The sequence below is a fragment of the Pithys albifrons genome, chromosome 26 (genome assembly GCF_047495875.1).
Source record: "Pithys albifrons albifrons isolate INPA30051 chromosome 26, PitAlb_v1, whole genome shotgun sequence".
Taxonomy (NCBI): domain Eukaryota; kingdom Metazoa; phylum Chordata; class Aves; order Passeriformes; family Thamnophilidae; genus Pithys; species Pithys albifrons.
Window position 1 is genome coordinate 4,390,718 of NC_092483.1, and position 27,626 is coordinate 4,418,343.

The following is a 27,626-nucleotide window of genomic DNA, read 5'->3' on the forward strand; positions in this document are numbered from 1 at the left end:
GAGTTGGAAGGGGCCCATCAGGATCATCGAGTCCAACTCTTAGCCCTGCACAGGACCATCTCCAAGAGTCACATCATGTGCCTGAGAGTATTGTCCAAACGCTTCTTGAACTCTGTCAGGCTTGGTGCTGTGAGCACTGTCATGGACGGGTCCAAGGAGATCGCACACACCAATATGGTGTATTCAGGCAAATCCCAACATTATTCAAATTAGACAACATATATAACCCGAGGTAACCCCGCCCCGGGCACAACACATCTGACTCCATAGGCTGAGGTTAGAAACATGTACTTATAAGGTAAAGTTCGAAGCCTTTTCCGGGTGAGATGCTGGGGTTGTAGTTGTTTGACCTCTGAGTCCGGTGTCACGTGGTTCTTCTGGACCCACTGGGGTCAGTGGGCGGCAACAGAGCACTGCCCTGGGGAGCCTGTGCCAGTACACAACCACCCTCTCAGTGAAAAACCTCTAATATCGAACCTAACCCTCCGCTGATACAGCTTCAGACCATTCCCTTGGGTCCTGTCACTGATCACCACAGAGATCAGTGCCTGCCCCTCTTCTTCCTCTCCCAAGGAAGTTGTAGACTGCCATGAGGTCTCCCCTCAGTCTCCCTTTCTCCAGACTGAACAGGTCAAGTGTCCTCAGGTGCTCCTCATGCAGCTTCCCTTCAAGGCCCTTCACCATCTTCATTGCTCTCCTTTGGATGCTCACTAACAACTTAATGTATTTCTTATATTGTCATGCCCAAAACTACCCCCAGAACTCCAGGTGAGGCCTCCCCAGTCGAGAGTAGAGTGGTACAATCACCTCCCTCGACTGGCTGCTGATGCTTTGCCTGATGTCCCCCCTGGGCACAGTTGGCCCTCCTGGTTGCCAGGGCACTGCTGACTCATATTCAACTTGCCAGTGACCAAGACTCCCAGGTCCCTTTCTGTGGCACTGCTTTGCAGCCTCTCATTCCCCAGTCTGTATGAACATTCGGGGTTGCCTCATCCCAAGTGCAGAATCCAGCACTTTCCCTTGTTAAACTTCCTGTTGTTGGTGATTGCCCAGCCCTCTAATTTGTCAAGGTCTCTCTGCAGGGTCACTCTGCCCTTGAGGGAGTCGACAGCTCCCCCCAATTTAGTATCTTCACCAAACTTACTTATTTTCTTATACCTGGGCCAGCTTTTTTTCCTAGATCCAGAAGTCTCAGGCAAAACTGTAATGATCAAGTCTTGTTCTGAGGACTTCCCTCAGGATGCACTGGAAATATCATGAAATCTGTGAAGAATCTGTAACCCCATCTGCAATCACCCTGCCATTTAGGAAAAGAAAACTTTGGAGACATCTCCTTCTTCTCAGATAAGATATCAACAGGTTGTGATTATAACTTACTAAACATCACTATTCAGTTGTCAGGAGAAACAAAGAAGGTGTATCAAAAGAGCTCTGTATTTAGAGGGAATGTGCCAAGTTGTGATGCGATGATCTATTTATATGTTCTCAACTTACAATTTGATATCTTGGATGATGATGAAGAGCAGCATTTTGAGCCCATGGAAGCTCAAGAGAGAAAATTGGTCATACTTGAATTACTTTGGTTGTTTAATCTTGGAGCCCTTAGCATGAGGGCTCTGAAAGGTGAGTTTTGGTTGATCCAGCTACATCAGTTTAAGGCATCACATTTCCTGGCCATTTGCCTTGCTTCCATAGTAGGGGTAGCAGAAGGAAACATTATCTTGGCTCTTAGCTGGCTTGTTTGGCCTGGTAGGTTAATGCAAACCATCTTCACTAGTGCCATAATCTGATGCACTGGACAATGAAACACACTTGTAGAAACATGAATGTGGGTTCCCTTCTGCTACAGGTGAAGGAATGTGGCAGATAACTGGTAACAGTAATGTCTTAAAAGCTAGATCCACCCTCAGAGCTTTACAGGACTTTTTCAGTGTGGGTGACATTTATGGGTTAAAATGAAAAAGCTGAATGACTTTTTCCTGAGAACACAAGTTTCTCAATTTGTGTTTCAAAATTTCAAGAGTTTTTATTGAGAAATAAGGTAGTGATATGAGTGTGTATGTATGTATATTAATGTATATGTTTTATTTAAAAAATAATTTCAAATTTGAAATCTTTGAGTCTTGAAGCTTCAACTTCATGGTTATTTCTAAGACCTCCTGTGAAGCTCAGTGAGGTCCAAGCCCTCTTAGTCACATGCAGAAAAATAATTTTTGTCAATGTATGAAGGTTTTAAAAAAAATGCATTTGTTTTAATAAGTAGCGTAGGGAAGTTAATCTATATAAGCTCTCATATGAATCCAACAGTTTTTGTTGTTTCACAGAAAAAGCAAAAATCGCCATGCTAAAAAGCTGCACCTTCAATTAATCAAATTTATTTTGATTCACATGTCTATCATAAGGTTGGCAGGTGTTCCTACTTTGAAAAGTTCCTTATTTACAGTTGTGCAGTTACTGTGTGGCGTTTATTGTATTTGTCTTTACTGTTCCAGCTATTAAATGTTGTATGTACTTTCAGAGTTTTAGGAAGTTAGAGGTATACAAATAGATTTGAGAATTAAAATGATGGAAAAAACCCACAAACCTGTTCACATCGCTGGAATTGACCATCTTACTACTTGTTACTGTGTTCTAATGTTAATTTTGGAGATGATCCTTTAAAATTTTAATTCTTATGAATCAGAATCTTTTACAAGTATAGAGAAAATTAGAAGTCACAGTTATAATTCTGGTTTAAAATTTGAGAGATTGTTTTTTTTTTGTTAGAGTTTAATTCCCTCTTCCTTGATTGCATCCTCCTTACCTTTCCCCTGCTCCCAAAAGGAGAGCTGGCTCATTGCATCTGGTGATAACGCATCGCAAATCTAAGCACAAAATAAATTATTTTTCTTATGTTGCATTTGTGGTCTAGACATTTTGATCTGTGTTTGGTCATTAGACTTAAAATCATATTCCCTGATTACAGAGAAAATATTTTTTTATTGGCAAGTTGCAAAATGATAGTTGAGAAATGAGAATATAAGCCTTAGTGCAGGTAGGGCTTTTGAAATTCATGGCAGAAATGAATTTTAGCTTAGAGTATCATGTTAGTAATATAAATAAGTTGTATTTAAATGAATATTTTTTATATTTTCATGTGCTTCGCATTTCTATGATTTCTAACAAATAACAGGGAGGGTGGTTAGCTCACTTTCTATTTTTCTGTATTCTACTCTTAATGATTTAAAAAAATGTAAACTGAATGGATTATTGTAGAGTCAATCTTTTGACACTACATAAAATTATCTTTGAACTTTTTATTTCATATATGAAAAGCATTGCAGTTGCAAGGGGAAAATACTCAAGCTTTTAAGTGTGTAGTGGCCCCCCATTTAATACATGTGATATGGTATAGACTCGAACTCTTGATATACTCCTTGTTTCAAAGAGAAGCATGGAGTGTTGGACTTATTTTAATTATTTTTGTTCATTGTTTGTGTGTTCCCTGGCTACATTATGTGTGAAGTCCAACTGAATCAAGTAGGGAGAAGCTCTGTCTTATTCATTGCATATCCTTGCTTAGTTCATGTATAATGAAGCAGAATGAATCTGCAAAAGATAATCTTTTATAGTAGTATTCCTCAGAACTTGCTTCAACTGTAAATTGGTATTTTCTTGGCCATTATTGCAGCTTCTTTATTAAATGGTTCTCTTGGGAATTTTATAGGGACTGATATCATATGTTTTGAAGGTATTTCTTAATGATTGATTGGCACATATGGTAGACTGACAACAAATGATAGTCTGAATACATTAAAATTATTAAAGAAGTTCTGTTCTTGCTTTTAAATTTTGTTCTGTTGTTTGTGTGCACTACATGTGGAGGAGGATTAATTGGTGGGGATGGAGGGGTATGGCCATTTTTGCTTGGGCATTTACCTCTTTCTAATATATAGCATTTGTGATTTTTCTCTTTTAATTTGTAGATAAGCCTCTGAAGAAGCGTAAACAAGAAAACAAACCACAGGAGGTTGGAGGTGCTACTGGAGGAAATAGAGCAGTTTCTCAGGAGACAGGTTCTGTAGGAAATGGGGCGAGGCCAGCATTGATGGTTAGTATTGATCTGCAGCAAGCAGGAAGAGCAGACTCTCAGGCAACAGTAACTCAGGATTTAGACATCATCAAAAAACCTGAAGAAATCAAGCAATATAATGATGGGTTTTTGTGTGTTCCCCAAGAAGATGCCATTGGAGTTCTTAAATTTAAACCTGAAAACCATCCTGAGATTTTTAGGAAAATGTCAGACTTTGGAGGTCAAAAGACAGATATCCAGCAAAATGAAAACAGGCAAATGGAGTTTCAGCAAAATGTGAACAAGCAGTTGGAAAGTAAACAGAATGAGAAGAAACAGGTAGAAGCTAAAAGTGAAAGCAAGCATGAAAGCAGACAAATGGAAGTTAAACACAATGAAAACAGACAAACAGAATCAAAACAAAACCAGAGCAGGCAAATGGAGATGAAACAAAATGAGGGAAAACAAAATAATGGCAAACAGGAAATAAGGCAGAGGCCCGAAACGCTGAAACAGAAGAATGAAGGCAGGCCCGAAACACCAAAACATAGACATGATAACAGGAGGGACTCTAGTAAACAATTATCAGACAAGAAAATAGAAATATCTAGGCATAAAATAGATGTGAAATCTGATTCTTCAAGGATAAAATCTGAAAGTAGGTCTGATCCGACAAAACAAAGGCCTGATGGGCATTCAGTTTCTGATACATTGAGACGGGACCATGATAGCCTTAAACAAAGATCTGAGGACAGGGAGGAGTCAGAGAGATACAAAGGAGATCCAGCCAAGATCAGAAAGCCTGAATATTTGAGATCCTCAAACAAAAATGAACATGATTCTAAACATGGTATTAAATCTGATGCTTCAAAACATGAGAAATTTGCAAGGAAACATAGACATGAGTCTGGTGAATCAAGGGAAAGGTTTTCTTCTGGGGATCAGAAATCAAGACCTGACAGTCCTCGCATTAAACAGGAAGGTAGAGGAGATTCTAGTAAATCAAGACCTGATAGACCTGGTTTTAAATCACCCAACAGCAAGGATGAACGAAGGACAGATGGTAATAAGAGTAAAGTAGATAGTAATAAAGCACATGCTGACAACAAAGCAGAGTTTCCCAGTTATTTGTTGGGGGCAAGATCTGACACATTGAAACATTTTGTCATTCCAAAAATCAAGCGTGATAAAGATGTCAATGTCACTCAGGAATCAAGGAAAACCGAATTTAAAGGTGAACAGGACAAAGTAGAGAAGATTGGACTAGTTGAAGATCTAAATAAAGGAGCTAAGCCTGTAGTTGTCCTTCAAAAGCTTTCATTGGATGATGTGCAGAAATTTATTAAGGATAGAGAAGATAAATCAAGGAGCTCTTGTTTTAAACCTAACAAGAACAAGTCATCCAAATCTAATAAAGGTAAGATTTTTTTAAATGTTAATTTTGTTGTATCTTGTATACTCCTGTTCCTTTAGATTTGCTACTCCTGTGGTTAGAAATTAAACACAAACATTCGATAGTTTATATGCTTGCTTATATGGTGATTTTGGGAAACAAACTGAAATTTGCCTATGGGATTGTGGTTACTGGAAATCTTGCTACAGTGTAACTAAAGTGATTTGTTTATTCCAGTGCAAGTTCCTAATGTGGGAACACTTAAATAGTCTTGAGCTGTACTTCCATTACATTAGTTTAATCTGATAATTTATGCAGTTAAACATAACTGCTATAGGAATGATTAGGTTTGCCTGTATAAGGGGATGGTACTACTGTAACTAAATCATTGTAGCTGAAGTGGTGTGAAATACTATGTATACAAGCCCTAAGATTCTTTTATATTTTTATTTAGAAATGAAATGTGGTTTTTCCAAAGGATATTTTGACATGATGAAATAAAAAGGCAGTTACAAAGTCCCATCTGCCTCTTTTGCATTATAAATACAACTCTGTTGGGAAGCCTCCACACTTTAGGCTGTGTGACAATAAACTTTTTAATAAGTTCAATCTTTAGGAAAATTCAGATAGTGTTATCTTTATGGTCCAGTGTATGCAGAAAGAGGAAAGGAACTGGTAAGCAATGGACTGTCATTTTCAAATGAATAATATGAACAGAAATTTATTCATAATGGATTGTATGTTTGATATTTGATTGTCTCTTCCGCAGATTTAACAGTTTTATTCTTGGTGCTATTCTGGTTTCTTTGGTTTCAGACTGTAGTAGATAATTTCACATTGTGAAATCAATGTTGCTAACTGGTCAGGGTTCTTTTCTTTTTTATTGTTTAGCATTTTAAGCATTTAGATTTGTTATGTAGTTATGTTTATAGAGCTATCATGTCTCAAAAATAGGCAGATAAAGTGGCAGTGGAGAGGATTTCAGCTGTATACAGGATTATCTATGAATGCAGTTCTAGGTATATCATTGCTCATTTGAGATTGAGATGTTTCCTTACAAAGTTGATCTGATAAGAAATGATGTAGACATTATCTTTGTGAAGGTATAGCTATGTTTATGTACATGTGTACAGAGTTGATATCTTTATGATGAATTTATTTTGCCATGTCTGTTCTCTATCTACTAACTTGATTGTATTGATCCTTAAAGACTTAATAACTCAGCATGAGTATTCCTTATTTGTAACATATTAGCCTCCTTGTTAAGTATTTTCTCTTTATCCTGGAATTATGAACATTTCCCCTCTCCCTTTTTGATATTCAGAAGAGGCAAAATTTCCATTCCTAACAGTAATAGCTATCTAGAGTCAGGCATAAAATTGTCGCATCCTTGCTGTCAGATTAGTCTAAAGATTTCAGATGAAACTTTTATGTTCTTAATAAGGAATACTGAAAACTTTCTGATGGAGTTCGGCTCATAAGGATAGACTTTGAAGTAACACAATTCTATGTGCAGAAAATTGGTAATTTTTAGAGCCCTCTGAGCCATATACAGTGCATATATGCTTACTCAAATGTTTCTAAAATAGGCTTTTTTGTAGTCTGTATTGTATGTGGCTATTTATATAGTATATTTTAGTAGCGTGTAAAGGTTTTAATGACTTATCCAATTGATATGACTCTAATAGCAGTGTCACACATGAGCAATGCATTAATTTTAAATTCATGTTTATAACTTTGCTGCAGTGTTTTTGTGTACTTTGCATTTTATGAAGCCATATATTTCTTACATATTCTGAAATATCTTGGGACATATTTTCTAGAGGGGAAAAAAATGTTTGAATCTAATACCAGTCTCTTTGCTATTGCATCTAGAATAAGATTCTTACAATGATTTTAGAAATAAGTTTAGTGGGAAAAATAACTGTTTCTCTTACAAATCAAGTTGTGTGTGTTCATCCAGGCAGATTTTGAAAAAGTGTCTTTGAACTTGTTCTGGTTTAAAGGTAAACTGGCCGGAGAAATGAACCCAACTCAAAAGAGATTATAAGTCAGAGTTACAATTTACTAAAAAGATTACAATAAATACAGTGATACAAAGAAAAAATGGCTTTAACCCACAAAGAACACATGTATAACCCGGCACTCTGGGGGATGAACCAAATGGTGTTCATTAGCTCCTGTGCTGAGCGCCACATGGTCCCACTGAGTACAAAGTAAAAGGAGAGGAAAATCTGTTGATGAGGATGATGATCACAGTCTTGTCGAGAGTGGGAGTCGCAGTCCTGTTGAGGTTCTGGCCCTCCTCTGGATCTGGCGAGTGGTACCAGAAGTCCCAAAACTCAAAGATTATATATGCTCAGGTTCAGGTGGGAATGTCCAGTACCTTCCCCCAGGGCAGGGTATTTCACAATGGGTGATTTAACTCTGTGAGTCATAGGGTATATTCATAATCTTTGATGGTCTAGATCGTTGCAACTGCCTATTGTACCAGTCCCTAACAACCGATTAGCAGACATGCCCCCTCAGGCTGGGTGTGAAGGTGTTAATGCCTCCCTGGAGGGGAGTTACCACACCTGAGTCACTGGCATGAAGACGGGAACATTCCTGTGCCTTGCAGGGTTCTCAAACACCCAGCTTGTAGCCTGTGATGCCCAAAGAGGCAGAACAAACTGTTTAGAGACAAAGTTTTAGACAATAAACAGCAAGGTATTTATTAACACAATGTTGGGGAACCCTCCGATTAGTATTGGACAAAGAGCTCCAAAGTCTACAGTGAGAAGCTACAGTATTTATATATTTCTAGTGAGGAATTACAATATTTTTACATACATATTCATACACAATTATAATATTGCAATATCTAGTTATAATAATCATAGAGGGCGGAGTTGGGGCAGAGCTGTCCATTTTGAGGAATATTATGAGGGGAGATCCTGTTACTTCATCTGGTGGTGGTCGTACTTTTCACTCTTCATCCTCATGAACTTTTCAACTCGGTCTGAATTTTGCTGAATCTAGCAGTGGGTCTTGCCAAACATGGGACTCTGGATTTCTTGTCTTCTTTCTTGGGATTAACCTGTTCGCCAAATGGATCTTTAATTATAACTCCCCTGAAAGTTAGATGTCTTCAGTAAATTAAACTGTATCTCTTGGAAACTCCTCTGAAAGTTGGGTGCTTTTAGTAAAATCCCCTAGGTTCTGGTTTTGCTCTGCTTCACCTGAGGTGTCAAGGTTGCCCTGGGCAGCTTCTGCAAATGATTCGTTATTAACAGTTCATGAGAAATGACATAGAGGGTGGAGAATACACAGTTTTGGTTACACCCATACAGTGATAAACTGGTCCTGGTCACTGTAACTGGGACAGAACTTCAGATTTTTCATGTGTATTTTTAGTCTTACATTTTTCTCCCCAACTTCCTGGTAGCCTACTTTCTAGGATATAATTAAGTGAACTCCAGTGTTCATAATTCAGGGTTCATAATTTATAATGATATCTCTTAATAAGCCAAGGTCTATTTGTCAATAACTCATGGCTAGGCTTCGCGAACGAAGATTTGAGAAGGGCACTACCCACGCTTGCTGCAAGCGTGCTGGTGGCTAAAAAGGCCGATACGGGATAGGCAGGTCCAGTCACAAAAGGCACAGCAGAACGTCTCCCTAGGTGACATTGGCAAGGAACGGTTCTTTCTGCGTTGTCTTTTCTCCTCAAGACTGACTCTCCGTGCATTCTCAAAGGAAGCAGCAGCGTCGTGAATGGTGTGTCTCCATGAATCCCGATTGGAGGCCAGAGTGGACCATTGGTGGCAGTCAATATGGCCAAGGCTGAGGTGTTGTTTCAGGGAGTCCTTGTATCTCTTCTTCGGGGCTCCTCTCTTGCAGCAGCCGGTGGCGAGTTCACCATAGAGCACAATCTTCGGAAGGCAGTGATCCTCCATCCTGGAGACGTGCCCTGCCCAGCGCAGCTGCGTTCTCATCAGCGTGGCCTCGATACTGCTGACCCCTGCCTGTTCAAGAACAGACACATTGGTCACGTAATCAGACCAGTGGATGTTTAGGATTGAACGGAGGCAGCGCTCATGGAAGCGTTCGAGAAGCTGCAGGTGGTGGCGATAGATGACCCATGATTCAGACCCATATAAAAGAGTAGACAGAACAATGGCTCTGTAGACACTGATCTTTGTACTTTTCTTCAGGTGTTTATTGGACCAGACTCTTTTATGGAGTTTTCCGAAGGCTCTGTATGCCTTTGCCAGCCTGTTGTCTATCTCTTTGTCAATCTTACCCTCTGAGGAAATGATACTTCCCAGATAGGTGAACTGCTGGACTGACTTAAGCTCTGAATTGCCTATGGTGATGTGAGGATGATGGAAGACTTCTTGAGGTGCAGGTTGGTCGAGAACTTCCATCTTCTTCAGGCTGACTTCCAGCCCAAAAAGCTCAGCAGCCTCTGCAAAGCAGGATGTTAAGCGCTGCAGAGCTGCTTCTGTGTGAGCAACGAGGGCAGCATAGTCAGCAAAAAGCAGCTCACGGACAAGGTGATTCAGGGTCTTGGTGTGGGCCTTCAGTCGCCTTAGGTTGAATAGACTTCCATCGGTACGGTATCGGATGTAGACGCCGTTTTCTTCATCGAGGTCTGCTGTGGCTCTTTGGAGCATCATGCTGAAGAAGATTGTGAATAGAGTTGGTGCAAGAACGCAACCTTGTTTCACACCATTGGTTATTGGAAAGGGCTCAGAGAGTGCATCGCCATATCTGACTTGTCCACGCTGATCCTCATGTAGCAGAATGATCATTTTGAGGAACTTGGGGGGACATCCTAACCGTTCCAAGATCTGCCACAGGCCTTTTCTGATCACAGTGTCGAAAGCTTTGGTGAGGTCAACGAAGGTTACATAGAGACCTTTGTTCTGTTCCCTACACTTCTCTTGCAGTTGTCTAAGAACAAACACCATGTCTGTGGTGCTCCTATTGGCTCTGAAACCACACTGGCTTTCAGGTAGAAGATCTTCTGCAATAGTAGGTACTAATCTGTTCAGAAGTATTCTTGCAAGGATTTTACCAGCAATGGAGAGCAAAGTAATACCTCGGTAATTTGAGCAGTCTGATTTTTCTCCTTTCTTCTTGTACAGGGTGATAATGACTGCATCACAGAGATCTGGTGGTAGTTCCCCTTGTTCCCAGCAACGCACAAGAAGCTCGTGAAATTTGGCATGGAGTGCTTGACCTCCATGCTTCCAGATTTCAGATGGAATTCCATCAACCCCAGCTGCCTTGCCAGTTTTCACCTGTTGTATGGCCTTGAGTATCTCTCCCATAGTAGGGGCTGCATCCAATTCATGTTTCACCGGTTGTTGTGTAATGTGCTGAATTGCTGAGCCTTGGACTACACGGTTGGCAGTGAAGAGAGTCTGAAAGTGCTCAGACCATCGGTTCAGGATGGAGGTTTTATCTGTTAGAAGCAGTTGACCATCTGCACTGAGTAGGGGGCTTTGAACCTGGTGTGTGGGTCCGTACACTGCTTTCAGGGCCTCATAGAATCCTCTTTGGTCACCCAAATCTGCACATAGTTGTGTCTTTTCTGCTAGGTCGAGCCACCATTTGTTCTGGATTTCTTGAAGTTTCTGTTGGAGCTTACTGCATGGAAGATGAAAGGCGGCTGTTCTTATATGGCAAGATGGCTGAGCAAGGTGTGCTTGGTGAGCAGTTCTCTTCTTCTTCAGCAATTCCTGGATCTCTTGATTGTTCTCATCAAACCAGTCTTTGTTTTTCTTGGAGGAGAACCCTAGGGACTCTTCAGAGGACTGCAGAATGCAACTTTTAATATGTTGCCAAAGCGCTTCAGGAGAGGGATCTATGGGATTATCTTTAAGTCTAGTTTGAAAGTTTACCTGGAAGCTGCCTCTCACTGGCTGTTTGAAGATTGCTGACTTGGAGCCTCCTCCTTGGAATGCCTCCTCTCTTAGGTTTGGGCTTGAAGTGGAGGTTAAGTTTGCAGCGCACAAGGCGTTGGTCTGTTTGACATTCTGCACTCGGCATCACTCGAGTATGACGGACATCACTGACATTTCTCTGTTGTACTAAGATATAGTCAATGAGGTGCCAGTGCTTGGATCGAGGATGCATCCAGGTTGTCTTCAGGCTGTCTTTCTGTTGAAAGATAGTGTTGGTGATGGTGAGCTGCCGTTCTGCGCAAAACTCTAGCAGGAGGCGTCCGTTGTCGTTGCAGTTTCCAATGCCATGCTTGCCCAGGACTCCTTTGCAGGCTTCAGAATTCTTACCTACTCTGGCATTGAAGCCTAACCAGTAGAGTGTGTAGCCAGCACCATGTTCTTTAAGGCTGCCTTCCTCATGAAGACGAACTTCACTGAGAGCAGCAATGTCGATGTTGAGCCGTGACAGTTCGTGGGCAATTAGAGCAGAACGACGCTCAGGACGTCCACTATCCCCAGTATCAAGCATGGTTCTGATGTTCCAACATGCGAGTGTTAGTTTGAGTACACCTTTGCAGGCAGGTGTATGCCTTTGAAATCTCTTTGGTTTTGTTTGACCGCATGGAAGATGCCAGTTGGCCGCGGTTATCCAACCGGGTGTGGAGATGAGCTTTGTTTAGGCCACCTTTGCTAGGCCCCTCTCCGTGTGGAGCAAGCAGTGCTGTCCCTAGAAAAGGCTGCTTGGTCATTCATGATGCTGCTGCAAGAGACTGTCATCTCCGGGGTCAAGTCTCTAATGACCCATGTCCTGAACTGCCTGCATGCAGGGTTGGGTCTGCGGCTTCCAGCTGCTTCCTATCACCTGCCGTTTTCGACCCTCACCTGTCTCTACAGGGCTTTGCAATGTGGGTGAACCCTTCAAGCCTGCGCAATGGATTCTTTAGGTGAGGCACAGCGTGCGCAGAACTGGCCCCACCCTTTACTCCTAAGGTTCATCTGCCATGGCCTAGCAAGCTCAGGACGTAGGTTTGGTTAGAGTACCCTTCTCTTAGATGGATGGCCTTACAGGGCTAAACGAGCTCCATCTGCCCGGGTTTGGGGTTGGAGTTGTCCTTCTCCTCGGATGGTGACCAGACGGCTAGCGAGCCCATCCTGCCCGTGGACACACTTTGTCTGACCCTTCAGCTGAGACCTGTCTGGCATGGGAGACCCTACCGGCGGCACAAACCACCTCCAGTATAGCTCTCAACCTCATGAGGGCACGCAAGCTTCTCCCCCGTGACAAGGGGGTGTCCCCGGAGAAGTGTCAATAACTGATTGATATAGAAAATATTCATGCCATTTCCACAATGTCCTCGCTCCAATTGAGAGTTTTACTCCATGCCATTTTTAGTTATAACCATTTTAATACACTAGAAGATGTAATTTTCATAAACATTCCTTTTTACTTCATCATTTTGCTGGTTTAAAGGTGAACCAGCAGGGAAAATAATCCCTCTCATGGTGAGTTCATAAGTCAGAGGCTAAAATTTAATAATAATATTACAATAAATAGACTGACAGAAAGAAATTGCTTTCAATTCATAAAACCCAGCAGTATAACCCAGTGTCCTGGGGCACAAACCCAAAGGGGTTTGTTAGCCCTTGTGCTGAGACCCACGTGGTTCCCCCCAAGTCCAAAGCAAAAAGAAGTGAGAAACCTGTTGGTGCAGGCGATGGCTGTAGTCTGGTTGAGAGCAGTGATCTCCTCCTGTCGAGGTGCTACTGCTCCTCTGGATCCGACGAGAAGTTCCTGAGGTCTTCTTACCCACCAGTTATGTACCCTCAGGGAGCACCTAGTCCCTCCCCCTGGGCGGGGACTCACACAATGGGTGATTAACTCTGGGAGCCAGGGGGTATTGTTGAACCATTGATGGCCCATTAGGAACCACTCCCCCTCAGGCTGGGTGTGAAGGTGCTAATGGCTCCCTGGGCAGCTGCTGCTAATTGTCCATTGTCCTTGGGGAATGAATAGAGGGGGTAGAATACACAGCTTTGATCACCCCCACACAGTGTTAACTGGTCCCTCCTGCTGAACTAGGACAATCACATTTCTTAATAGAGTGTAGCAATGCTTTTCTAGGGTTGCCTTTTAGCATCATTATTCCGTTTTGTTTTACATCATTCCTATTCCATGTAGCTTAATGTATTTTGCATTATCTTTCCTTCTTTTGCTTCCTCGTATTTCTTGTCCTTTGTTTTTCCTTTCTCATCCTCCCCCCCAGAAAATGTGCTCTCTGGACTTTGTCATGTACAATATCATTGTTGTGATTTATCTGAAATCCAGTTTAAAATAAGATTAGTTCAGTTAGTTTAAAAACCATTTAGATAGTCATTCTGTCTTAAGGGACGTATTTGGTCTGGCTGAGATGGAGTTCATTTCCCCATAGCAGCTTTCCCAGTGCTGTGCTTTGCATTGGGAGCTCGAAGGGTGTTGAGAACACACCAGTGTTTTGACTACTGCTGAGCAGGGCTGGCACAGCATCAGCGCTGTCTCTCAACATTCCTCTCCCTCACTGAGGGCAATATCCTTGGAGGAGACAGAATCAGGCCAGCTGACCCAAACTAACCAAAATGGATATCCCGTACCATATGACATCAGCTCAGATATAAAAGCTAAGGAAAGGAGGAGGAAGGTGGGGGGCATTTATTGTTTACATTCGTTGCCTGCTGAGCAGCCACTCCATTTGCTAAAGCCCTGCTTCTTGGGAAGTGGCTGGACATTGCTGCTGATGGGAAGTAGAGAACAAACTTTGTTATTTTCTTCTTCACTTGTGCACGCACAAACTTTCACTTTTGCTTTAGTAAACTGCTTTATCTTGATGCCTTAAGATGCATAGTATATAGATTTTTAATATAGCTTTTAACACTTTAGAATAGTGTTAGCCAATCACCCTTTGTACCAAATTTTTGAAATGCTATTTAATGTTCCTCATCAAGGATTTCAATGGATAAAGATTTTGGCAACAACATCTAGTTTGTATACAATGTACCTAGAAAAACATAACAGACACATTCTTTGATATGTCCTAGTCAGAACTACCCAAAAGGGACCCAGAAACCTTGAAATTTTTCCAAGGAGAGCAGAAGATGCTGAGGAAGATGAAGATAAGGGGTCTTTGAGACCACTGAGTGAAATCCGGGAGCTGTGCCTGAGGGAGGACCAAGTGGATAGACAATTTTTGGGCTGAGTGTAACCATGATGTAATGGTTGGATATTATAATTAGCTAGTGTTATAAAATTGTAAATCCTATGTTGTGTGTGGGATGCACAATATGCATATTGTGCACCTAAGGCCTTAATTAAAGAACCACTCTTTATCTTTCTATACTAAAAATTGTCCAGAGAATTTTTTCTTCATTTTAGGCAAAAATCTCAACCTATGAGTAATTTTCCATCTTATTCTCTCTCCCCTGTCCAGCCGGAAGGGGAGTGATAGAGCCGCTGGGTGGGCACCTGCCCGTTGATTATAAAACTCAGTAAAATTGCCTTGGTTTAAGCTAAAATTAATGCTACATGTACTGAAATTCTATACAACCTTTTACATTGTTTCAGTAAACTTTAAATTTTAAAATCATCTCTTTATTGTACACATGGATAAGCCTTGCATTGTACTGCAAAAAACCCAAAGTAACATTTTAAGCAAATTTTGCATATAGGTTTGAAATTTCGTTAAGCTGGAATAACTGTAGTATGCTATCATTAAGACTGAACCATCCAAACAGTCCCTTTTGGCATTTACCAGGAAGAAGCAACATTTTTCACTTTCTCCTGATCTTTGAGCATTTTTCTGAAAGATGTATCCTGGCTCAAAGGAAAGTTATGGAAGTTTTTTTCATACAATTTTTGTTAAGGGGTCTTAGGCTAAAATTTTGTGGCCTGTTTTGTCCAGGTCAGAAGGAACTGTAACACTTTTTTTTTTCTTCTGGTTTTAACATCTGTGAATGCCTTTTATCCTGTTTTTAATGCAAATATATGTTGTGGGGAATCCATTAAACTTTTCCCTTTGAGTTTCTGCCTGCAATGAAGAGGTGATGTTTGCTATTCTTTCTTTTCAGAGCTTCAACAAATATCATCTCTGCTGCTGCTTATAGCTATACTGATCAACTATTGTGAGATTAAACGTGTTACCATAGACTCATGGAATTATTTGGGTTGGAAAAGACCTCTAAGATCATCAATCCAACCATTAACCTAACACTGCCAGGTCCACCACTAAACTGTGTCCTTAAGATCCACATCTACATGTCTTTTAAATACCTCCAGGGATGGTGACTCCATCACTGCCCTAGGCAGCCTGTTCCAATGCTCGATAATACTTTTGGTGAAGAATTTTGTTTTAATATCCAGTCTAAACCTTCTCTGGACATATTGCTTGTTACCTTGGAGAAGAGACTGACCCCCACCTCGCCACAACCTCTTTCAGGTAGTTATAGAGAGTGAGAAGGTCCCCCCTGAACCTCCTTTTCTCCAGACTAAACACCCCCAGCTCTCTCAGCTGGTCCTCACAGGACTTGTGCTCCAGACCCTTCCCCAGCTCTGTTGCACTATTCTGGACTTGCTCCAACCTTTCAATGTCTTTCTTGTTGTGAGGGGCCCAGAACTGGACACAGCACTCAAGACGGGGCCTTGCCAGTGCCTGCTGGTCACACTAATTCTGATCCAAGCCAGGATGTCATTGGCCTTCTTGCCCACCTGAGCACATCTGGCTCATGGTTCAGCTGGATGTCAACCAGCAACCCCAGGTTCTTCTCTGCTGGGCATCTTTCCAGCCACTCTGCCCCCAGCCTGTGCAAGATCCAGCACTTGGTCTTGTTGAACCTCATACAATTGACCTTGGCCCATTGATCCAGCCTGTCCAGATTCCTCTGCAGAGCCCTCCTGCCCTTCAGCAGATCAACACGCCCACCCAACTTGGTGTTGTCCACGCACTTACTGAGAGTGTATTTAATCCCCTTGTCCAGTTCACCAATAAAGATATTAAACAGGACTGGCCCTAATACTGGGCCTTGGGGAACCCAACTGGTGAGAGGCCACCAACTGGATGTAACTCCATTCCCCACCATTCTCTCTTGACTTGGCTATCCAGACAGTATTTTACCCAGCAAACAGTGCACCTGTCCAAGCCATGAGCAGCCAGTTTCTCAAGGAGAATGCTGTGAGACACTTTACTAAAGTCCAGGTAGACACATCCACAGAATGAGAGAAATAAGAGAATGAGAGAAAAATCTAATTGTGTTAAGAAGATGTCTGAGTTGGTTTATAATCTATTTAAAGGATTAGCTTTCTAAAATAAGCACCACATATGTAATTGCAAATTTTAGTTCTAGGACAAATGAGTGCATGTTTTTTAATACTTGTGCAGGAACAGCTTCTGGGTCTTCAAATGTCACCTAAAAAGACTTTGTTGTTTAAAAAAAAAAAGTGATAATTTTACTGCAGAATCTAATGTCGAATGCTACTCCTTTGTTGCGTAGATTGTTATTCTTGGATTTAATTATCTGTACAGTGCAGAACTTTGAACACAGGGTTTGTTTGCTCACTACAAGTCTCTGTGTTCTCTGATGCTATGATCTGAAATTTGAGTGAAGATTTTGTGTTTCTTCAAAGGTTGTCCATATTTTTACAAGTGCAGCTAAAAAATTTACTGCTACTTAATCATCTTTATGTCATAGGGCTAAAACAGTGCTTTTAGACTTTTCTCTGTGCTATGCTTGTGTTTGGGGTTTTTTTTAAAAATCCCCAGTTAGTTTTTCAGAGTCTATAATAACTATAATTTGTAGTCAGTGGCAGGCTGTAGCAGTGCAAAATTCCATGGCAGTTGTGTAATGTGATGGTCCATCTTTGAGGTCTAATACTGCTGAAAAGTCTCACTTCTGAAGCAGAGTAATCAGTTAGGTCTCATCTTTTAGACAGGAGTGACAAGAAAGGGAGTATTCCAGAATGAAAAGCTGTATCCAGATAGTGTTGGCTCAGTGAGCAAACTTCTGATGATTCTCACAGTCTTCTGGGCAGCACAGCTGAGCTACTCACTAATATCTTTTGGTGGAGCTGAAAACTAGACAAAAAAGGAGTATAAAGTTTTTGCTTAAATCCTTCATGTTACAGAGCTTCTACAAAGACAAAATTGACAAAACTTTGAGAAAAATAGCTTATGGATATTAACTCATCAAGAAAACTTTGGATTTCAACTCAAATTTATTTCCAAAATAACAATCTCTTGATCCTGAAACAGGCATACTGTTGTACTCACTGAAATCAGTGGGGCAAGTAGCTGTAAAGGAAATAACTGGAGCAAAAGCATATTTCCTGGAACTCAGCTTGCTTACTACATATTTTCCTTTTGTAAAGATAACCATATTTATAGAAAAGAGAGAAAATTAAAAACAGAATATGATATAACATATATATACAAATGTAGAAAAAACAACAACCACCGAGTTGCCCACCCAAACAATACAGACGTCCACCACCTCAGCCCACAAAAACACCCCAACGAATTCCCCCCAAAGGATACCCAGCAAGAGAGGATAAAACCAACGACAAAAGAAAAAAAAGTACTTCCCCAACTAAACAGCTGTGAAGTGGTGACAAGGCCTAACACTTTCAGCATTGGTGATAGCAGGTCTGCTCAGCACCCGGCTATGAAGGGACTTTACACTTTCTTTTATACTTGATTTGACATCAAAAGACATGAAATATCTCTTTGATTACTTAAGTCAGGTGATGCTTGTCCCTTTCAATCCATGTCACACTCTCTGGGCCTGCTAAACTGAGGCCTAGCTAAAACTAAAGCCAAAACTACCACAACTACTTACTCCCTCTTCTGGGTCTTCTAAGCTTTATGTTATGCTGTTATGGTTTAGCTTGGCAAAATGCCCAATTGCCTGTCACAGGTGCACCCCCACCATCCAAGGGAAAGGGAGGGAGGAAAAAAAAACTAGAAAGGGAACTTTGAAATGGCAAAGTTTTTATATTTAAACAGAAGAAAAAGATTTAAAACAGAATATGATATAACAAATATATATACAAATGTGAAAAGAAATAATAACACTTTCACCGAGTTGCCCAACCTAATAATACAGATTCCAACCACCCAAACCCCCAGAAAACCTCCCACAAACTCTTCCAGAGAAACCTCCCAGAAAGAGAAGAGAAAAATTTACAAGAAAATGTTCACCTCCCTAGATAACACAATGCGGATGGTGGCAAGGCCTAATCTCGGAAGTCAGGGCAGAGCGTCATCACAGGGCTGAGGCAAAGACCAAAAGAGACAAAAGCTCCTCCTCTCTTTTTATACCTCTTGACACTTCTTGATGATGTCAAATGATATCATAGAATCATAGAATTGATTGGGTTGGAAAAGACCTCTGAGATCATCAAGTCCAACCCTTGGTCCAAGTCCAGTCCGTTTACTAGATCATGGCACTCAGTGCCACGTCCAATCTCAGTTTAAAAACCTCCAGGGATGGTGAATCCACCACCTCTCTGGGCAGGCCATTCCAATGCCTCAGCACTCTCTCTGTAAAGAATTTTTTTCTGATATCCAACTTAAATTTCCCCTGGCAGAGCTTGAGCCCATGCCCCCTTGTCCTACTGCTGACTGCCTGGGAGAAGAGACCAACCCCCACCTGGCTATAACTTCCCTTCAGGTAGTTATAGACAGTGATGAGGTCACCTCTGAGCCTCCTCTTCTCCAGGCTAAACAACCCCAGCTCCCTCAGCCTCTCCCCATAGGACCTATGCTCCAGTCCCTTCACCAGCCTTCTTGCTCTTCTCTGGACCCGCTCCAGCACCTCAATATCCTTTCCTGAACTGAGGGGCCCAGAACTGAACACAGTACTCAAGGTGTGGCCTCACCATCGCAGAGTACAGGGGAAGGATCACTTCCCTGGTCCTGCTGGCCACGCTATTTTTGATACAGGCCATGATCCCATTGGCCTTCTTGGCCACCTGGGCACACTGTTGGCTCATATTGAGCTTCCTGTCAATTAGTACTCCCAGGTCCCTTTCTGCCTGGCTGCTCTCCAGCCACTCTGTGCCCAGCCTGTAGTGCTGCAGGGGGTTGTTGTGGCCAAAGTGCAGGACCCGGCACTTGGCCTTATTGAACTTCATCCCATTGGAATCAGCCCATCTCTCAAGTCTATCCAGATCCCTCTGCAGAGCCCTCCTGCCTTCCAGCAGGTCGACACTCCCTCCCAACTTGGTGTCATCAGCAAATTTGCTGATGATGGACTCAATCCCCTCATCTAAATCATCAACAAAGATGTTAAACAGAACTGGACCCAACACAGACCCCTGGGGAACACCACTAGTGACCGGCCGCCAGCTGGATGCAGCTCCATTCACCAGCACTCTCTGGGCCCGACCCTCCAGCCAGCTCCTAATCCAGCAGAGGGTACACTTGTCCAAGCTGTGGGCTACTAGCCTTTCCAGGATTATATTATGGGAGACAGTGTCAAAGGCCTTGCTGAAGTCCAGATAGACCACATCCACAGCTTTCCCCTCATCCACCAGGTGGGTCACCTGATCGTAAAAGGAGATCAGGTTGGTCAGACAGGACATGCCCCTCCTAAACCCACGCTGGCTGGGTCTAATCCCTTGTCCATCCTGAAGGTGCTGTGTGATTGCACTCAGGATGATCTGCTCCATAACCCTGCCAGGAACCAAGGTCAGGCTGACAGGCCTGTAGTTCCCAGGATCAGCCTTGCAGCCCTTTTTGTGGACTGGGGGGACATTTGCCAACTTCCAATCGCCTGGGACCTCCCCAGAGAGCAGGGACTGTTGGGAGAAGATGGAGAGCGGTTTGGCAAGCTCTTCTGCCAGCTCCCTCATCACCCTGGGATGGATCCCACCTGGTCCCATAGACTTGCGAGGATCCAGCTGGCTCAGTAAGTCAGTAACTATATCCTCCTGGAATGCAGGAGGGCTATTCAGCTCCCTCTCTCTGTCTACCAGCTCCAGAGGCCAGTTGTCTTGAGGGCCACCTGTCTTACTGGTAAAAACTGAGGCAAAGTAGGTGTTAAGTACCTCAGTCTTCTCCTCATCTTTGTTAACTATATTTCCCTCCAAGTCCAACAGAGAATGGAGGTTTTCCTTGCCCCTCCTTTTGTTATTAAGGTATTTATAGAAGGACTTTTTGTTATCCCTAACAGAATTAGCCAAATTAACTTCAAAGTGCACTTTTCTTTCCCTGATTTTTTTCTGTATGGCCTAGTTATCTTCATAAATTCTTCATAAGTAGCCAGCCCTTTTTTCCACAGTCTTTAAACTTTCTTTTTATCCCTGATTTCCTTCAGAATCTCCCTATTTAACCAAGCTGGCCGTCTTCCCCTCCGGCTGGCCTTTCGGCACACTGGTGTAGCCTGTTCCCGTGCACTCAAAATGTCCTGCTTGAAACATGTCCATCCCTCCTGGACCCCCTTGTTTTTAAGGGTTGTTTCCCAGGGTATGCTCTCAATTAGTCCTTTGAATAGGCCAAAATCTGCCCTGCGGAAGTCCAGTGTGGAGGTTTTAATGATGGGTCTCCTTGCATCTCTGAGTATTGAAAATTCTATTATTTCATTGTTGCTATGCCCCAGGTGGCCTCCAACTACTACCTCTCCCACCAGCCCCTCTCTGTTTGTAAACAGTAGGTCTAGCAGGGCCTTACCCCTAGTAGGCTCATTTACCAGTTGATGAAGGAAATTATCCTCTATACACTCCAGGAACCTCCTAGACTGCCTCTTCTCAGCAGTATTAAGTTCCCAGCAGATATCTGGCAGGTTAAAGTCACCCACAAGAACAAGGGCTGGAGATTTTGAGACATTCGCCAGCTGCTTGTAGAACAATTCATCTACTTCATCATCCTGATTGGGCGGTCTGTAACAGACACCCACAAGGGTGTCAGCCTTTTTGGCCTTCCCCCTGATTCTGGCCCACAGGCACTCAACCTTGTCACTGCTGACCTCAAGTTCAACAGAGTCAAGAGACTCTCTAACATATAAAGCCACCCCTCCACCTCTCCTTCCCTGCCTGTCCTTTCTGAAGAGCTTGTAGCCCCCCCATAGCAGCACTCCAGTCATGCAAGTCATCCCACCATGTTTCTGTGACAGCAACTACGTCATAGTTTTCCTGCTGCACTGTGTCTTCCAGCTCCTGTTTTTTGTTGCCCATACTACGTGCATTAGTGTACATGCACTTCAGCTGGACCAATGATTTTACTCTCAACTCAGGCTCTACACCCTTAGGCTTATCTCTGGAGAGCCCAGTTTCAGTCCCTTCCCCCTTCAAACCTAGTTTAAAGCCCTCCTAACCGGCCCTGCCAACTTATGGGCTACAGTTCTTTTGCCCTTCCTAGATAGATGAAGCCCATCTAGTCTGAGGAGACTAGGCAACGTGAAGTTTGTCCCATGATCAAAAAACCCCAAAATTTTGACGGTAGCACCAGTCCCTAAGCCACCTATTGGTAAGTTGGGCTTTCCTATGCCTCTCCTCATTTATCTCCTCATTCATCCCAGCTAGCACAGGAACTGAGGCAATTACTACCTGTGCTCCTGTCCCATGAAGTGATTGGGCCAGTGCCTTAAAATCTTTTTTAATTACCCTGGTACTTCTTTCATTTATGTCATCACTTCCAACCTGGACAACCAACAGCAGGTAATAGTCTGAGGGTTGAATTAGCTTAGGAAGTCTCTTAGTAATATCCCTCAGCCTGGCCCTGGGAAGGCAGCAAACCTCCCTGTGGGATAGGTCTGGCCGACATATAGGGCCCTCAGTTCCCCTCAAAAGGGAGTCACCAATTACAACAACCCTTCTCTTTTTCCTCATATGTGTAGTTGTAATCCATCTGGTAGACAGGGGGTAACCAGAGTACCTTGTAGACAGATCTTCCTCCTGACTGTCCTCCATCAGACTTTCTGAGTCCAGGGTCATATACCTGTTTTTTAAGGGCACCCCGGTAGGTGAAAGGGGTCGAGAGAGGATGGTTTTTCCTCTACAACCAGGCACCTGTTTCCATTCCTCCCCATCCACATGATCTGTTCTATCTGCCTGATGGCAGGAGGGGCAGGGCTTCACCACCTCCTGCTGGGCTTCCTTAGGAGTCAAAAGGGTGTGACGGCACCAGTCAATTTCCCTTTCACTTTCTCTTATGCTTCTGAGCATTTCCACCTCTTCCTTTAGCTCTGCCACGAGGCACAGCAAATCGTTCACCCGGTAACATCGCATGGAGGTGCTTCTCACACTGTCCTCTGGTAGCAGTTCCAGGTTCAAACAGTCTGTGCAGCCAGAGGTCAGAATGGCTGCATCCTTTTTAGAGGATTCTGTCTGTGTTGACACACCTCTACTGGTAACAGGAGCAACAGCTTTCTTTTTTTTTTTAAGGCATGACTGCCTTGAATTGTGGGGGAAAAAAAAAAAAAAGCTGTCAACACACCTAGGCTTGTGCCCTGCCTGCTCTTTCTGCCTGTGCAAACTGCTGTGCCACATCCCTCCTTGCCCACTCCTTTTTGCTGTGCTCTCCAGAGACATTTTTAAAGCCTTCTCAACCCCCTGCTAATGAGCAAGCCACTCCTCTGAGTCACCTGATAACAGTTGGAGGAGGAGCAGCCAAACCCTAGCAGGAAATGAGCAAAGCACCTCCCTTCCCTCCCTTTTCAAGCCTTCTCAATCCCCTGCTAACCAGCAAGTCACGCCTCTTGAAATACCTCTTTGGTTGTTTAAGTCAGGTGATGCTTGTCCCTTCTAATCTATGTCACATCATTTGGGCCTGCTAAAAACTGAGGCCTAGATAAGGCCTAACTAAAACTAAAGCCAAAACTACCACATATGCTTTCAGAGTCTGTACCCTTCTTGGATCTAACTGGGCTTCTGGCATCTATTCTGGACCTTTGTGGGCTTTCAGGTATCTGCCTCGCTGGCTCTGGTCTTCTCCCATAATAGGCTGACTGTAGCTCTTGGGAATCTATAATACTTTCTTCATCAGTATCTTTCTTCCCTAACTTAAGACATCACTGACCAATACTGCAAGAATCACAGCAGTGCTTTTTTGGTTTATTTTGATCTTTTTCTAATGCTAAAACAAAGGAATCTTGAGGTGCTGTGTTAATTCCTCAGCTTTTCTGCCACTCAGGCTTATTTCTTAAAGTGAAAAATGTATCTGCATACATAACTGCATCCCGTTCCTGTTCTCTGTGGAGAAACAGCATAAGTTGCAGAATTGTGTTATAATTGAGACTACCTTCTGATGGCCATTTTTCACCTTCACCAAGGATATACAAGGGCCACCAGTTCTGGCAGTACCTGAAGAATGTCTTTTTACTCAAGTTCCCTCTGGGAGTTCCACCTAGCTTGTTCCAGTGTTGTAATATGCATCCCATGGGAGTTTTGGCATTTATTTCTTTACTCGAATTTGTTGCAATTATAACTGAGAGACTTACATAAACACATAAGTCCAGTAGGTGTCTGACTAGACCACAGAATAAGAGGTTACTATGGTAACCGCTGTACAACCTCAGAATCTTTGCTTGTTAGCTTCTAAGCAAATTTTTCTTGTATTTTTGTATTGTGGCTTCCCACTCTTCCTCCGGAATATATATTCTGAATCTGGAATGAGTCTTTTTTTCCCACACACTAGGGTCAAAATTCTTACTTCTTCTGTGCCCCAATGTTCACTTATCTGATATCTCCAAAGTGTATCCCAATCGTTTCCACACCTCTGACACAATTTACTTTGCTTCCAAGACACACAACACCCCTTCTGGCTACAATTTAAACATTCACACAGTACCCAAGTACTATGTTTGGAAGTGGAACATTCTAGGCATGGAATTTCATATGCTTGGGGGTCTCTTACCAAGAATTGTCCTGGGTCTTTATGTTCCCAATCTAAGGCTAAATATCTACTATTAATGGTATGGTATATTCCACCACGCTCTGTCATTCCTTTGGGTGGTTCTCCAATTACGCTATAAGTGTACTTTTCAAGATATCCTTCAAATCTTGGACATCCAAACCACTTGAGGGTCATCTACTCATAATTCTCACATTAAAGGACACACATGCATGAGTCAGACAGCAATAGAACCTTATTTACTGAGTCTCTTTTTTGATTAACTCCACACCGAATACAATACAAATTTGGAGCTTGATCTAGTCTTATTTCCTAGGTACCCTAGGGTCCAAGAGAGCAAATTTTAATTCTAGGCTTGTGGACGATGCAGTATATTCACAGTTAGTAATTTAGAATCACTTCCTAGAATCACTTCCCCTATAATAGCTTAAGCATACAGAAGAGATCCTTCACAAGACAGAAAACTTTTTAGGTTTTAACATAAGACAAGGCGACACAAAGGACAAATGGAACAGATAGAACACAGAGCACTGCACTTATCACAGTTACTGCATTCCAGGAATTCTTAACAAGATGAGAAGAAAACCAAAAGGAAACTTAGAAACTTAGCTCCCCAAATCTTCAAGTCAGAATAAACATTATTTGGCCAAATACAAAAATATCTGGATTAAATCCAGGGGTTACTGCCCTTTTAAGAAAAGCGTCCTTTTCTGTTACCCTTTGAGACGGTGTCCCGTTCTCATTTTAAGGAAAACACAACCAATTCAAACAAAAGAACAAATATAAACACCTTTCCGGTTATGCAGAGATCCTCGTTCACGTGTGAGAATCCAAGGGAAAGGGGAATTTCGTCGACCAAAAATCCAGCCACGTGCCCTCAAGGGTCCCCAAACCCCCGAATTCTAGCACCAGTGGAATGTCAGGGTCCCATCTGGGGTGCAAAATATGATGCCTAAAAGGGCACACAATCAAAGAACTGCTTAGAGACAATTTATCTTTAAGCAGCAAAGGTATTTATTTTCCAACGTTGGGGACTAGCTGGTTCGCACCGGACAAGCTAGCTCCAAAGTTTCAGTGAAAAGCAGGGTAATTTATACAGTCCTCATACAAAGTTACATTTTAACATACATATTCATACAATTTCAACATCTAATCATCATATTCATAATAGGTGGGGTTTAGGTGGAGCCTGAGGTGGAGTCTTCCCAAACCTTCTTTTGGCAGGATTTTTAGGGGGTCATTCCGGCCTTCCGCCTCACTTTTGGGGGCTTTTGCTCCTCTTCCTTGTTTTAAACTTTTCAGCTTTCTTTGTTAACTTGACTCAGGTGTTGACGCTTGTAAAACTTCTTGACTCATGGCCTCCCTATCTTCTTTGAATGTCTACATTATCTAAATTTATGATTACTGGGGTGCTTGGAGTACATTCTTGACATCATCCATTTAGTCAGCAGGACAACAAGCTATGTGGTAGTTTTAGTTAGGTCTTAGTTTTGGTAGGCCTGAGTTTAGTAGGCCTTGGTAAGTGCTACGTAGATTAGGAGAGACAAGTGTCACCTGATTTTAGCAACCAAAGAGATATTTCATATTATCTGACATCAAACCAAGTATAAAAGCAAGTGAGGGAGGTGCATCTGCCCCTTTCCTTCTTGGCTACTTGACTGGGAAGAACGTGTTGAGTTGTTCTGGGGGACCAGGCCTCACTGCCGCTTCGCGGCTGCTTTGGTTCAGAGAAGTAAACATTTTTATTGTTGGTTTTTCTCCTCTCTTGCTGGGTGTTTCTCGGGAAGAGTCTTTTGGGGTGTTTTTGTGGGTCTGGGTGGTAGAATCTGTATTATTGGGTGGGTGACTTGGTGTGGAGTTATTGTTTTTTCTTACCTTTGTACATGTGTGTTATATTGCATTTTACTTTTAATTTTCTCTCTTCTGTGTAAATATAAAAACCTTGCCGTTTTAAGTTTTAGTTTTAGGGGTTTTTTTCCTCCCTTTTCTCAGTGGGGGGAGGGAGCTTTGTTGTATGGTTCAACACTAGACATTTTGCCAAGGTTTCAAACCAAAACAAGCTGTCAAGGTTTACACAGTACTTTGCAGAACAAGGCACCAACATTATCCCAGTTAACTCTTTAAGGCCTTGTTCTTGTTTCAACATATTTGGTTTGAATTTTCTTCTAGATAAAGGGTAAATTTGGCAAAGTATAAATAAGGGAAAGCCTCATATTTGCTTCTGGTAAATAAACTTTTCTGTTGCTTAACGTTTTCAACCATTTTAGGTGACTGCTTTTGTGTAAGAAAATTTAAACTATTTGCTTGTAATTTGCAATTTATTTTTGCTTCATGGTAATATTACCAATGAACAGAAAAGAAAAAGATGAAACCTTTTTTGTTCTTCAAATTACTGAATTGTTGTTTGCATCAAATAAAGGTTCCTTAAATATGCTTATTGTTCAATTATCTTTTGAGCAACTTTCCTGTAAAAGCTAAAATATCAGCAATGTTTTGTTCTTGTTGTTAATGGAATTAAGTTACTCTGAAGAAGCAAAACAAGAGTACCTTTATGTGATATTTTCAGTGATAAAGGCTGCCAATCTTTCCATGATAGAGCAAGGTAAAATAGATCTTCTTGATGTGCCTATAGTCACAAATCAGATATAAATCATAGAATTTGTTTTGCTTGTTCTCTGCAAAACATCTTTGATTATATAGGAGTTAGTCTTTGATGAGAAGAAAAATTGAAGTTTAATTTGATTATATTTAATTTAGGGTTTTTTTCTTAGGTGAGGCCCCATGGCTCAGTTTTTAAATTAATCAGAATACATGTCTGGGAACATGCATCAGTCATAAATAAACATTAATATTAGATTCATAAAAGTGAGGTTCTTTGTGCAGCACTGCATTTATTTCAATTGTTGATCTTGCTTCATTTTAGTATGAGTACTGCTATATTTTTTGTGAAATATCTTGCAAAACTGCTCTAGCCTTCTTTTATCGTTTTTTATAAAGACGAGAAGTCAGTGAATAGCAATAAAGAATAAAACAACTTGTGGCTATAGTTGCTGCAACCATCAGATAGCTTGAGGAGATCATCGATACTGCTGTAATTTGAGTTCTCATGCTTCTTGGCATCTTTGGAGAGTATGTACTGGTTATGTTCCTTGATGTTTGCCTGGATCCTTCAGGGTGCTCATTGGAAATCTTTTCTCTGTCAAAAAATGTTTCTTGCTTCTAAGAGTACTTTGAGCAATTGTAAAATCCTTTTTGAATCTGTTCTGCTTAGCCATGGGCAATGATGACATTTAATACATCATGAAATTATTCAGTTTCTGTGTCCAGATTCTTCTCTGACCCACCAACCTGACTGGGTCTCATTTCTCAAAATCAGA

The 27,626-nt window shown here is 42.0% G+C and overlaps 1 protein-coding gene across 2 annotated transcripts in view; it reads left to right on the forward strand.

Moving 5' to 3' along the window:
• LOC139683003 (nipped-B-like protein) overlaps positions 1-27,626 on the forward strand; it is a 184,061-nt gene that overhangs the window by 90,015 nt on the left and 66,420 nt on the right. For both annotated transcript variants that reach the window (XM_071577702.1, XM_071577703.1), the window contains one exon: positions 3,966-5,468. In XM_071577702.1, coding sequence (XP_071433803.1) covers positions 3,966-5,468 — 1,503 coding nt within the window. The remainder of the gene's footprint in view (positions 1-3,965; positions 5,469-27,626) is intronic.